The sequence below is a fragment of the Hyposmocoma kahamanoa genome, unplaced genomic scaffold (assembly GCF_003589595.1).
Source record: "Hyposmocoma kahamanoa isolate Upper Pololo Valley unplaced genomic scaffold, ASM358959v1 179, whole genome shotgun sequence".
Taxonomy (NCBI): Eukaryota; Metazoa; Arthropoda; class Insecta; order Lepidoptera; family Cosmopterigidae; genus Hyposmocoma; species Hyposmocoma kahamanoa.
Window position 1 is genome coordinate 738382 of NW_020653710.1, and position 14482 is coordinate 752863.

General features: G+C 39.8%; 2 protein-coding genes across 3 annotated transcripts in view; both read left to right on the plus strand.

Moving 5' to 3' along the window:
* Positions 1 to 6: 6 nt before the first annotated feature.
* Positions 7 to 1460, plus strand: LOC113225884 (lysosomal-trafficking regulator-like). The gene is made up of 4 exons (XM_026458342.1): positions 7 to 174; positions 243 to 487; positions 553 to 730; positions 793 to 1460. The coding sequence occupies exons 2-4, from the start codon at positions 277 to 279 to the stop codon at positions 920 to 922; spliced, it is 519 nt and encodes a 172-aa protein (XP_026314127.1). The 5' UTR covers positions 7 to 174; positions 243 to 276; the 3' UTR covers positions 923 to 1460.
* Positions 1461 to 9716: 8256 nt separating this feature from the next.
* LOC113225865 (U4/U6.U5 tri-snRNP-associated protein 1) overlaps positions 9717 to 14482 on the plus strand; it is a 13352-nt gene continuing 8586 nt past the window's right edge. For both annotated transcript variants that reach the window (XM_026458318.1, XM_026458319.1), the window contains exons 1-2: positions 9717 to 9855; positions 10832 to 10973. In XM_026458318.1, coding sequence (XP_026314103.1) covers positions 9717 to 9855; positions 10832 to 10973 — 281 coding nt within the window. The remainder of the gene's footprint in view (positions 9856 to 10831; positions 10974 to 14482) is intronic.

The window sequence follows — 14482 nt, forward strand, 5'->3', positions numbered from 1 at the left end:
GGGCCACCAGTCGGGGCGCGTGCTGGCGCTGCGCCTGCGCGCCGCGCTGCCGCCGCAGGCCACGCAGCTGCACGCGCACCGCGCCGCCATCGCCGACATCCACGTGTGCGCGCGCGCCGGCCTGATCGCCACGGCCGACGTCGACGGGCTGGTCGTGCTGTGGGACCTCAACAGGTCGCTTCCCGCCCGGCCTCCCGCCCCGCTCTCGCCGCCGCCCGCTCACCGCGCCTCTCCGGTTGCAGTCTGGCGTACGTCCGCACGCTGCCGAACCGCGACATGCTGGCGGTGACCCACGTGACCATCAGCGAGACGCTGTGCGACGTGGCGACGGTGCACGACGCGCGGCGGCCGCCCGCCGCCGCCGCCGCCGCGCCCGCGGCTGCGCCCACGCCCGCCGCCGACGACGACGGCGACAGCTACGAGAAAGACGCCACCTACAAGTACAAGTCGCTCATCCGAGTGCACACGTGCAACGCGCGCTTCGTGGGTGAGTCCCGCCGGCGCCGGCGCCGCGGCCCGCGGCCGGCCCGTGACCGCCCGCCTCGCCCGCAGGCAGCGTGAAGGTGGCGGAGCGCGTGACGTGCGTGTGCTACTCCAGCGCGCCGGAGGGCATCAGCGTCAACTGCGTGGCGGCGGGGCTGGCCTCGGGCGCCGTGCGGCTGTACTCCTCGTGGGACCTGCGCAGGGTGGCCTTCATCCCGCCGCTGGACCGGCGCGTGCCGCTGCTCAGGTAAGCGCGGGCCGGCGCCGCCGCGGCCGCCGTCCCCGCCCCTAACGGCCGCGCGCCCGCAGCCTGACGTACAGCAGCGACTCGTCGCTCCTGTTCGGCTGCTACGCCGACGGCTGGTGCGCGGCGTGGGAGAGCGGCGCGGCGGGCAAGCCGGCGCCCGTGCGGATGCTGCCTGCGCACGCGCTGCTCTGACGCGCGCCGCGGGCGCCTGCCACCTCCGGGGGCGTCGGCCGCTGTCGAGGGTGCGAACGAAAACGACAGAAACTCCATTCTTTGCGAATTAAACGGACTGACTTTGTCGCGTGGCGCTCGTTTTACGAACAAATCGATGTTAAAACTTAAACGTCGCGCCGCGCTTAAGCGTTACTATAAGAAATATTTTTTTATGTAGGTAGCAGTACTAAGCTATATTTTTCAGAAAATATATTTGTTGAAATACATCATGCGTGTTATGTTTTCCTATGATACCACATGTGTAATTAAGATACCACAACTTAAAAGACCATATTTTTTCACATACCGTTAATTTGAATCTACTACATTATTCTCTATTTACGTTCTATGAGAATTCAAATTGTACACCGCGTCGATATTACACTCCACATACAAGTACGCGTCAGCGTCGCACTTTACATAGAAATACAAAGCACGACTCTGTCGATATTTTTATATGTATTTTATTAACAATTTTACTTTTATTACTGTGGTAAGTAGATATTTAAAAATTTTGACCGGCGGACGGAAATGGATTTACATACTTGTTAAGCAAACTGTTGCATGCTCCTTATTACAAACTTTGTGATATAACTCGCGACATATATGTATATATATATATTTAAACTTTGAAAGTAATTCAAACATTTGCGAGCATGTTTAAGATTTTATCATTATCATGTTTTCTAAGTAAATACTTACAGTGTATTCAATAAAATGACACTCGACAGCAGAAGATTTTATTTCAAAAATTTATTACAACAATACAACTAAATTAATCAAAATAGTGGACAAGACCTAAGATAAAAGGTTTCATATTCACTGTTTTACACAAAATTATTAAGGCGCGGGCACGGACAAAGGATAAGCGTGATGCGTACAAATGTCATTGATGTCGACTGCTAAAACGCAAATGTGTCCTAACACATGGAACGCAACCTTACACATAAGTACTACTCTTGTTTCACATTGCGATTTTTAGTAAATATTTTTTATAACATCATTGTTTCATTTCACCTGGAATTATTTTAAGATTTATTTAAACGTTATCGTAATTACATAGTATTTTCATTCTTTCTGTAATTACTAGTGCTGTTAGCCCTTTCGCTTTTATGGATGGAAACGTGGGGAAAGGTCAAATAATCTACCCTGGTGGGGAAAGGTAGACTTCAACATGTAGTATACGTATCTCAATCAGTTAAACAAATCGCTAGATGGCAGCACGTTGATTGAAATTTCAATATAAATGAAAACGTAACTTGCAATAATACTTATTGAACTGCTAACACTACTTATTCAACTGTCTCCGTGGCCGAACGGTTACTATGCTGGACTGCCACGCAAGAGGTTCCGGGTTCGATTCCCTTCGCGGGGGAAATATTTATAATAACACAATAATAACAATAACGCATACACTCATAGCCCCGCACTAGGGAAACCCTGTATCGCGGGTGCCATGTACACACACACACAGAGGTAGACAACCACAAATTACACCCAAACTCACGAGAGGAATATATGTAGGCCACGCAAATATTTCTCCCGGCCCGGGAATCGAACCCGGGACCTCTGCGTCGCAGTCCAGTATGGTAACCGCTCGGTCACGGAGGCAATTAAATTTGTATGGCCTACATTTATTTCTCTCGTGAGTTTATAATTGATGGTTGTCTATGTGTGTCCATGGCACCCGCGACAGAGGGTTTCTCTAGTGTGGGGCTATGAGTGTGTGCGCGTTTCAACGACACGCCAACAGAGTAAAGTTTAAATTATATTAACAGTCCAGAATAGATTTCTTTTTAAATTAGATGCTACGATCAATCATTATCCGGATTTCAGTGTTTCAAATTATGAATGTGCTAGTTTTGGCGACAGTGGTACAATAGTCATCGAGGCTTATGGCACTTCCATTGTCTTTTTTTTCGTGACGCAAACTAGTAAGCATTTCTACTGTATTTATTGTTCTGTGCTCTGCACCATAATATCGACGCCGGAAAGCAATCTTGTCATATCTCGAAAAATAGGACTTTACACCGACCGAAAAACTATTTAGAAAAATCATTTCTCTTTAATTTCAATTAGTAGAAAGTCAATTTTAAAGTATGATGTATGTAAACGGAACAGCCATCAAAAAGCATTGACGAAATTATTCTAAAATTGATTTAACTTGGGTTTTATACTAGTTACAGCAATTGCGTTTTCAAAACTAAGCAGCAATTTTGCTGTATATCGAAATTGTAACGGCGCAACAAAATACCACACAACTTTCAAGAAGTGATTTTGCTGTAACTAATTTGGAGTCCGATAGGTTGGTCCATTTTATTGATGTATCTAATGTAGTTTTTAGATATAGGGCGTATATTTTGTTTTAAATATGAATAAAACTACAGGTCTGCTATATTTAAAATGCCGTAAATATTTATTAAAATTAAAATGCAAAAACTGCACTTTGTACGCTGGTTACAATGAAATCAAATCAGTCTCTATCTGAAACACAAAATAACCAATTGTTCTGGTTTTATTGGCACTTCTGATCAAACAGGTATATACAATGTTAAGAAATTTTCTGCTATAACTTGTGACATTGTAATTTTCAACAAATCACATCCTAAGACAACAAAACTGCTGTTTTTTAAATAATGCCTTGTATCGGTTTTCGCAAACGTCTTGTATCGGTTTTAATTCCTCCTTCCTCGCTCGACGTTTTGCCATCAACAATAAAAATTAGTAAAATCAAAATAAGCACATACAATACTATTATTTCGACCCCTCCTACGTAAAGTATCGTATGTCGAAATTGACAAGTTTACAGGGGAGCGTTTCAAAATTTGAATTTACTGAAATGGGCATAACACATGACTTTAGCATTTCTCGGTTTTATTCAGCAAAGCTCGTTACTCACCTTGAGTATTATAAAATCCCAGAAATCGGTTAGATGAACAACTACATTTATTTTATTATTTTATACTAACGCCGCTGTGGGTCAGCAAGCGGGTAAACTAAAGTGCCTAAAAGACTGGGCGGGACACGTCTGCTGCATGGTGGTCGTAGGCGAAATCTACCACAGTATGGATCGATACGATAAAACGACCTCGCGGCAGACCAAAGCGTCGATGGAGAGACGAGCTAGACGCGCGCCTAAAACTGAACCTCGGTGGCGCGAAACAGAAGAAGAAGTGTGGAAGGAGGGGGACAGTACAGGCCATAATTATATATACTTAGTATTTATTTTATCAGTTGTATATTGTTGTTTAATCTGATTGTAAGTAAATTATCAAACCCGAGTTCGATTCCCGGTACGATCAATTTGGGAAATGAATTTTTCAAATTTTTTTTATTATAATAAAAATTACGGGACGAACAAGTCATGCTCCTGATGATAAGTGACACGGCCACCCATAACAATTGCAAAGCCACTTTGAGCACTGCTCCTGTGCCCGTCACCTTGAGACATAAAGTTGAGAAGTCTCGTTTGCTTCACCAGCACCCTTGCCCTTCACCATCGGACCCGCCAAGCAGTAAATGCTCACATTACTCTTTGGCGACAGAAACAGGTGAGATGGCGGTACCTCCCTGAACGAACTCTTTCACAAGGAGCTCTACCGTTACAAAAAATTGCTTGTGGTCTGGGTTTTCTGTAGTCAGACAACCGCATTTATCTTGTCTCAAACTAGAAATTCGAAGTAATATGAGTACCAATGCAACGGCATTCACTCTGGGGACTATCCAGAACGTCCAGACAATAACCAATTTCGAAAATATGGGGATACAATTTTTAAACCGCAGGAAGGATTTGAATCCACGGCCTGGAACAATCATGTGGACGTCACACGGATGACGATGAATTGGTTATAGAGTGGACGTTGTTCATTTAAGGCCGTGGATTCAAATACCTCCTGCGTCATAAAAAAATCTTTTCATGTATTTAATTGATAATATCAACAACTTTTGGGCCTTTTAGGTGACATTGGTCTTGATGGTAGGGATGTCAGGATCATTCGTAACCTGTATGAGAAGCAAGTGGCCACGATAAGAGTTGAGAATGAGGTTTAAATAAATAAATAAACCGATCAAGTTGAGATCTGTCGTGGGGTCTGCCAGGGCTGCATCCTGTCTCCGCTGCTTTTAAATGTTCACTCGGAGGCTGTGATGTCGAAGGCGCTTGAAAACCTTGAAGTGGGAATAAAGATCAACGGCAAAGTCGTTAACAACTTGCGTTATGCAGACGACACTATTCTCATTGCAGCATCGGAGACCGATTTGCGAGCAATTGTAAATAAGGTTAATGAATGTAGCGAGAAAGCCGGTTTATCAATGAACATAAACAAGACGAAGTTCATGGTGGTCTCGAGAAATCCGGATTTGAGCCCTAACATATCTGTAGCTGGGAAAGAACTATCAGTACAAGTATTTGGGGGCTTGGGTAAATGAAGCATGGGAACCTAATCAGGAAATCAAGACCCGGATAGGAAATGCTCGAGCGTCTTAACAACATAAAGAAAGTTCTGTGCTGCCGTAAACTGAACATATAGCTCCGAGTCAGGTTACTTTTATGTTACATCTGGCCTAACGTTATGTAGTACGGCTGCGAAACGGTGACCTTAAAAGAAGACACTACAAAACGCCTGCAGACATTTGAGATGTGGTGCTACTGTCGCATGTTGTGCATTGGTTGGACACAGAGGTTCACGAACGAAACTGAAAATGTTGACATCTATGAAAAGGCGCAAAATAAAGTATCTTGAAAAGTTAATTATATTAATAAAGTAGCGTGAAAAGTTAATTTCTCAAGTTTACCTTGTTCCGAGAATCAAACCCGGAACCTACAGCAAAGGAATTAACACCCAGGCCAGAACCAATTTAGAAAAGTTCATTTCCCAAATTGGTCCTACCAGAAATCGAATCGGTCGCATAGCGGTCCTTTTACTTTTGGTATGTTGCATTTAGAGATACTCGTATATATACTTTATTTAGTACAGAATATGTTTTGTTAATTATGAAAGCGTTAATTTTACCTTGGCTTTTGGCCCAGTACCGCGTATCTTTTTCTTCACGGGACCCCGGCGATGGCGGCGATGGCGGCGGCGACGGCTCGAAGAATTCGTCTGCGATAACAAGACACTGATCAATCGGTAATAGACATTATTACTAAATAAAGGAACCTACACCATATCACAGTATAAGACACCACAAAGAGATATTAAACCTTTCGCAGCAGCTAGAATTGGTCGATCTGTTATATTTAGGTATTAAATTGGCTTACCTTTGATCTTCTGTATTTTTCATCACACAAAAAATTCGCAAACCATTTCATCATCATGTCCATTGCCCTACAATCGTGAAGGAGCGTAACTAAACGAGGGAAGGGGAAAGGGGACTTTTATTTAGTGTAAAAACAATTGTATAGGATTTTAAAACGTGTGAAGTGCATTTCTAGTGCCACATTCACTGAATTATAAAGTTGTAAATTGTAACTCAATTAGCCCAGAGCGAATTGAATTGTTGTATTTCTAACTAATTACAATTATCGAGCAGCGAATTTGCTGTATCTCGGTGAACCATAGTTGGTTGGCCACGATAAAGTGCTGTAAGTATTTCGAAACATTTAAACGGGGACCGTGTATCTCAACTTCAAAATAAAATTCTTGATGTATCTATTTTATCATAAAAAAATAGCAAATTTTTCCTATTTACACCATTTTTCCGTGTGTTTCGTAAAAAATCAGGGTCAACAATCGACGTCGTATAACGAAAAAATATCGTCGTAGAATTTTATGAGACCTAGACCAAAAAATGCGCAATTTTTTTTCTGATTCCAAATATATAAAAAACTCATTTTGCTATTTTTCGAGATACGACAAAATCGCTTTCCAGGGTCGATATATTCTTTGACTGTCCCTCTACTTACTAAGTCCTCGCCTCATAGATCAATTGCTTGAAATAATAATTTAAACAAACCTTGGGATGTCTCGTGCTCAACACAGACCTTTTGAAAAATATAACTTACTGTGCAGTTATATTCATGACATGAAATGTTATAATTAAAAAAGTTTGTCAACTTTGCTTATCGTTTTTTTTATTGGAATTACATCTATTTGCCAAGTTTTATTGAAATCTGTTAATACTGAGGTATCCTCTTTCCAACAAAAAAAGAATCATCAAAATCGGTTCACAAATACTGGAGTAATCGCGTAACATACCTACAATAAAAAATGAGATAAGTTTTAAATTATTTTAGGACAACATCAACAGCGAAAAAAAATTGTAAACAAAATGTTATGGTTTCATAAGGTTTCATCGTTTTCTTCATGGAAAAAAAAATAAAAGGTTTTCAGTAGGGTTTTCTTCGACTTATGACAGATGGCAACTTTCGAACGTGGAAAGGAAAAATATTCAGTTTTTTTTTAATACGATGGTTTCAAAATGGCCTAACACTAGGTCTAATGTTGGTCCATTTTGAAAAAATCATATTTTTGAATATAATTAATATTTTGCCAATTTTTCGGGAATTTTTCCGGACAAAATTTCCACCAATTGACATTTTTGAAATTTTTTGGAAATTTGAAAATTGTCCAACAGTAACTATACCTGGTGTTGGGTCATGGAAAAATTTCCATTTTTTTTAAAGCATATTTTTCAGAAAAATAAATATATTTCCGTATTTTTTTCTGCTATTTCTCCATATATATGAAGTTAACATCTGTCAAAAATGGTTGTTGGAGGTTTTTTCGCTTTTGTGAAATAATTTAGTCTTGTTTTTCCAACTCAAAAATTTTCCAATTTTTCGGGAATTTTTTCGCTAAAATTTCCACTTTTTGAAATTTTTCGGAATAGCACCGAACGTAACTTGACCTAACACTCTAATAATAAATTTATTCATAGAACTTAGACGTTACAAAGTATAAAAAGTGCATAATAAAAGGTATAGCCAATATCAGAGCATATGAAAGTTGGCACACAAAAAAAGAAAACTCGTGTTTTACGCATGTACCAAACATAAAACTCGTGCTTTACCTTAAAAAAAAATTCAAAATAATCTTTATTTCATAGGTAAGCATTATTACACTTGAAATCGTCACGTTGGTTAAACTCTATCGCTCATTCGTGCGGCAAATTCCCCTGAGAAGAATGAGCAAGAAACTCTAGGGGTCGCTCTTTGTAAATAACGTTTGTACACATTCAACATTTACAATATATTTTTTTGTTTTGAAATATCAGAGATCGAGACTACCCCATGAGCTAAACGGTTTACTACCACGGACTTTTGTCATCCAAGTACGCAGAAGTTGTATAATAACCTTTAGTATAAAGTTTTTGTTTCACTATAGTTTTCAACCTCGCGGAAGGCAAATTTTGTATATAAAACGGAATTTTCTTATAAAAGCGTATACATTGCCCTTTAATATGATTTTTTGACTTTGTAAAGACGACTATCAAGAAAGCTGGTTTATTTTTATTCCTCGTATTAATCTTGGGTCTGTCACTATTTTTCATAAAGAAATTACTATTCCTTTTAACATAAATTACATTTTCATAAATGTACTGTGAGGCTAGTGTAAGAATGTTAATTTCCTTAAACTTATCTCTCAAAGGTACTTTGGGGCCCAGATTGTAAATTGCCCTAACTGCATGTTTCTGCAGGACAAAGATTTTATTGATATCGGCGACATTACCCCAAAGCAAAATGCCGTATGTCATTAGACTGTGAAAGTAGCTGAAGTAAACCAATCTAGCGGTTTCGACGTTTGAAAGTTTCCTTATTTTTTTAATCGTGTACACTGCAGAGCCGAGCCGTTTTGATAACTTTGGGAAATGAATTTAACGACTTAGTAGTCAAAATTGGAATGTCAGTAAAAAAAAATCAAATATTTTAGCAACTTCTGCGTCTGTGTTTACAATTTTGTCATTAAATCTTTGTTGAAAATCTAAGGGACGAGGTTAGACCCTTCCAGTTTCGCTGTTTATAATATTCCAAGTCGTTTTTACTACATTCCACTGCTTTTTATTTAATTAACGTTTAAACATTTTCGAATATTTCCTAACAAAATCATTAAAACTGTTACTAGTGTTATAGGTCCTTTCATCGTAAAGATCATATAGCCTTTGTCTACTTTTGTGAATTCCCACAGTCGCCCAATCACTAAATTTCAATGAATTATTAATAGTTATGATTTTGGACTTAAAAATGTTATCACGTTCACTTTTCCCTCCCGTCCTATATGCTTTAAGTACTAAATTGGCGAATTAACTTCGGAAAAATCTGGCAACACTGTACATACTCTTGCACTTTGCGGATTCGCTCTGCTCTGGGCCTTTTGGAGGGAAAAGTGTCATTTTTATTTTGACTTTCAATTATTTTGTGAAATCTAGTTTAAAGTGGAATAGGATAGTGCTATTGTGCCTTAATCGAAGATTAAAACGCGAAATTATACGAATCTCGAACTAAAATACCCGTATCGGCCCGTTCTAAGGAATCCCGAGTCAATCCAAGCACGCCGCCCCGCCTCAAATGCTTATACTCTTTGTGGCGGCCATATTTACAGAAAAACTTATTTTTATGTTTTCGGCTGAAGGACTTTGTTTCCATGGCCAGAAATAAATAAAAAAAAAAATCTTGCACTTTGCTTTTAATATTTCTAATCTATGGTCACTATGGTCTAAAAGATGGCGTTTACTGTGGTGTGAAAATAATATTGCAAATTTTATTTTTGCATATGTGTAGTACATAGCTTAGCAGAAAAAGCTTCGATACATATTTCATAACTTTATATTTACAATGGGTTCAAAGAAACACAAGAAAGAATCCAAAAAGAAGAAGCATAGGAGTAGGTCTCGGTCGCCTTTGGACGGGGAGGAACGCGAACGTAAACGGCATAAGAAGCACAAGGATCGCAAAAAGGACCGTTCTCCAGACGGTTAGTTCCACTTTCAATATTTTCTTAAATGTAAGTCGCCTGCCCCCAATGATGATCTCATCTATCTGCGTTTATAACCTAAAAGCTTTGGCATCTTCAAATGACGCGCATTGTTTGTTTGTTTCATCGTGAGATCATGATCGGAGGCGGTGGAACCTAACGTTGACATGATAATGGCATATTTTGCTCATCGTTTCAGAGTGGGTGGCAGAGCGCGGCTGCCACGTGCGCTGTGCGGCCCTCGGCAGGTGGGTATGTTGGAAAGCGTCCATGGTTACTGATAAATAAGTTGCAGATTATTTATAAAAGCAGCAAAAATAATTCTACATCATCTGCTTATGTCATGAACCTTTCTCCACAAAACTGCAATCAGAAACCATTTTATTAAGGTGTACATGCAGCAAATCTCTTTGGATGCACTTCTCTATTGGCAAAACAACTGTTCCTTGCAACGTGAAATGTAAAAATTCAATATTTTTGTATAGTGGAACCAATCTGCACCAGTTCTAGACTGGCTAAGATGTTAATAAACATTTCTGGTTGATAATATGATTTATGCTTGTGAAACATTGACTGCAAATATGTATATTACTAATTATGTTAAAATGCTGGCTAATTGGTTGATTATAGCTGTTGAAGATGGAACATTTATATGAATATGAACCTCAATGCATATGGATTTCCTCACCTATTGAGTACAAAAATTGTGCTATTATTGGCGCTATAGCTGCTTAGTACCTACAGAAATAAAAATTTATATAGTCCAGTTAAACATTTAGTTTAAATTAGATACTTTAATGTTAAAAAATATTCATTCCTTTATTCATTTTTATATTTTCACTCTTGTAAGTAGGTGGAAGTAAAAGCAAATACGAGTTAAATTGTTATTTATGTATCTTGTCTTTGGTTAACAATTGTGAGTAACTTCTAGGTGCGACAAGCCTGCAGGTTGTACAGCTCTTGTTGTTTGTTCCAGTTGAAGAAGTACCGGTGGACTCCCACCTTCAAAAGCCAGAAGGCAGCAATGGCGCACACTCTCATAGTCGCAGTACCAGTGTTGATCTAGAGAGGGAACGGGACCGTCGTCTGAGGGAGGAGAGGCGTCACAGGGAGGATAAGTGAGTTTTTTTTTGTTATTCCTTTCTTGACTACAGGAGTTGGTTTTTATTTAGGAGTAAGTATTTATGTTTTATGGCAGTCTTCGTTTTAGCCATTGACCTACCAACAGATGGATGTCAGGTCTGCACTTAATTGTTCAAAACGCATTAATCGCTCATCAGTCTTAGCTTGGTTGAATTAATTAATTTTGTAGTTTTTTCTGGGAATATTACAAAATAAACCTACGTTAACTCAATCTTTTCTTTAAGCATACAAACTTATAAATAAGCATACAAAAAACATACAAACATAAAAAGCATACAAATTTCCCTGAAAGCATAATTGTTTTATTATAAATTGGTTTTCGAAAATTTAAGTTTACGTTTAGTCGGAATTTAAAAATTCAATACTTCAATACATTTGTTATAACCTGTTATAGGTGATCAAATTAACTTCTTGAAGTGAAGTTCTATCACTATTATGTGATCAGTATGTGGCTTTGCAGCAGGAGGAACCATGGCTGAGAAGACCAATATTGAAAACCAAGAGTACCATTTGCTTGGTCAGTGCTTGTAGTTCCTGAAACCGAGAGACAAAAATAGCGGATTTGGCATTGGTGCGGGATGCAAAAAGATTAATCTCGGGTTGTCCGAAAAGTCTGGCAATGGTCTGGAACTTGCGAGAGGACGACTCCCACTCGGTATTGGGATTAGTCTTCCTAGATTCTACATCGGCGCGATTATCTTTTGTATTTACATAATATGCACATATGCATACAAAATTATGTTGCGCTTTTCGCACCATTGCCAAATTGGTTTACTCAAATCGTTAAGGTGGGAGTATTGGATCCCACCCTTGTGATTTATGAAACTGATCGCATTGTTGGGCGTTAATCAATTAAATTTCAATCAATAATTCAATCAGATTAAAAAATCAATTCAATTGAAATCAATTGCAATTAAATTAATTGCGACGCGTCCGATGATATTATGATCCTATAACGCCGACGACGTTTGGCATCTGTACTTTCCAAGTATTTCAGTTTATTTATAATAATCGATTTTCTCTAAGTTTGTTCGCTCTGACATTTTAACGGAGCTGTGGAGGTGTGCTTGTTGCCACGCACGAAAAAAGAATGAGGATAGAAAGTGGCGGTTGATTCCTGGTATGGAGTGTCAACGTCAAAACATTTTTATTTCTCTACAAAGCGGTGTTGCCTAGAAAGTTAAGGAAACTACCTGGTTAAATATTATATCGAGAATGAAGCGACGAAATATAATAACCATGTAGCATTTTATAACCGAAGCTTAATATAACAAATATGTAACTCGATGGTAAATCAATGCGGAAAAGACAAGCTAGTGGAACCGATTCTTGGTGGCAGGGCTGTGGGCTTTTCCGTAGAACTCAAATATCTAGGGATAACCCTAGATCAAACCCTAAGGTGGAACCGCCATATAGCTAACACGGTCAACAAGGCCAAAATGGCCTTAGGTATCTGTAGCCATATGGTGGGAAAGTGTTGAGGTCTAAAATCACAGATGACTCTCTGGTTATATAAGGCAATTGTGACTTACGCCTCTGTTGCTTGGAGTGCTAAAGTCAGCTAAACAACCAAAATTGTCACATTGGGCAGTCTACAGCGCATCGCGTGCCTGTTAGCAACGGGAGCAATGTCCACCAAACCTGGGGCGGCCCTAAATGCATTGCTGAACCTGGCTCCTCTGCATTTATTCGTACAGAGAGAGGCCAGTACCAGCATGTACAGGCTTACTACTAGGTTAAGGAGTAGATGGCTCTTCCAGACATTGCGATCAGCCCAAGATTCAATGCTGGAACACTCTGTTCTGGGAATGACTTCTGATGTCATGCTTCCCGAATAAAACTTTAAAAAACTCTACTAGGTAGAATTTCCAATTAGGGAGGATTGGGAAACTAACAGTCTCACCTGGAAGGACGGTAGCCTCCTATGGTATACCGATGGGTCTAAGATGGGACCCAACGTAGGCTGTGGTATACACGGCGTGAGACACAAGCTCAGCTACAAGCTGAACATGGGACGACACTCCTCTATCTTTCAGGTCGAAGTGTACGCCATAATTACTTGTGCGGATTTGAACCTGAGAAGAGGCTACGTTGACAAGCATATTTACATAAACTCAGGTAGTCAAGTGGCTCCACATGCCTAGCCTCAGTCACCCAAACATCAAGGATTGTAGAGAATTGTGTAAAAATACTGAATGCTCTCGGGGAAAGTAATACAGTGGTCCTGCGCTGGGTTCCAGGCCACTCTGACATGGAGGGCAAAGGCTGGTGCTAGGGAAACCTTTATTGGACCCGAACCCTTCATAGGGATAGCATACAGCCTGGCAAAGCTCACTTTGTTAAACGAGAGCATATCTCTCCCGACAAAGTGTGGCTACAGAGCAAGGGTTTTGAGATTTCAAAAGTCCTGATATCTGCCTACAGTGCCAAACACTGTAGAGAAGCTCTACCTTTGGATAGAAATGGCATAAGAATGCTCACTAGAGCCTTAACAGGGCATTGTGGCTTAAACAAGCACATGTCAAATATTGGGCAGAGAGAGAATAAAGAATGTAGATTCTGCCACAAGGCGGATGAAACTCCTGTTCATCTACTCACCCAATACTACCCCCTGATGGTTGTACGAAGTTCCATACTGGGAAGGCACATGCCACAACCAGAGGACATTATATCTGTCGAATGACGGAATGCATACGCCTTGAATGAAGCCATCCTAATAATAATAATAATAATAATGGTAACTCCGATATAAACGAAGCAGCGCGGCTTGGTATGTGTGAGCGTCCGCCACGCGCCATGCGCATAATCTGGTGATGCACTTGCGCTGCACAACTTTGTCGGTCGTTCTGTTCCAACCTGTATAAATGAATTAATATTGACAGTAAAGGCTCTCACTCTTGTACAATCGATGGTGAAAGGTGCTAGGAATGATTTTGGATTGTGATTTACATAGCACTAGATATTATTTTACTTTGTTCATACTTAAAATTACTCGAATTATGACATTCAGTGCTAAAGTTCATTCTTCTAAATGTACAGACTTTTAGTTTGTTTATTTTGCAATAATTTGGCAATATCATTGTCACAATTTTACTTTATTATACCACATAATTATGGTTTTAGAACAATCAAAGTTTGTACTTACACTAGAAAAACAAATCTCAATCAAAACTTCACTGTCTCACAAAAGAGTATCATCAGCCTAACTCAATGCCTCATTGATAATGATTTTGTTATTTTCTTAATTTATAACAACGCTGCTATTATACATAACCCTTTATAGTATCGCTCTTCACTAAAATACCTTTTTAGCATGTCAACAGTTAACATTTTCATAAATAAATAAATAATAAATAAATAACGCACACACTCAACATAGCCCCGCACTAGGGAAACCCTGTGTCGCGGGTGCCATGGACACACATATAGACAGCCACAAATTAGAATAGAATAGAATAGAATAGAAGTCGTTTATTACTACGCC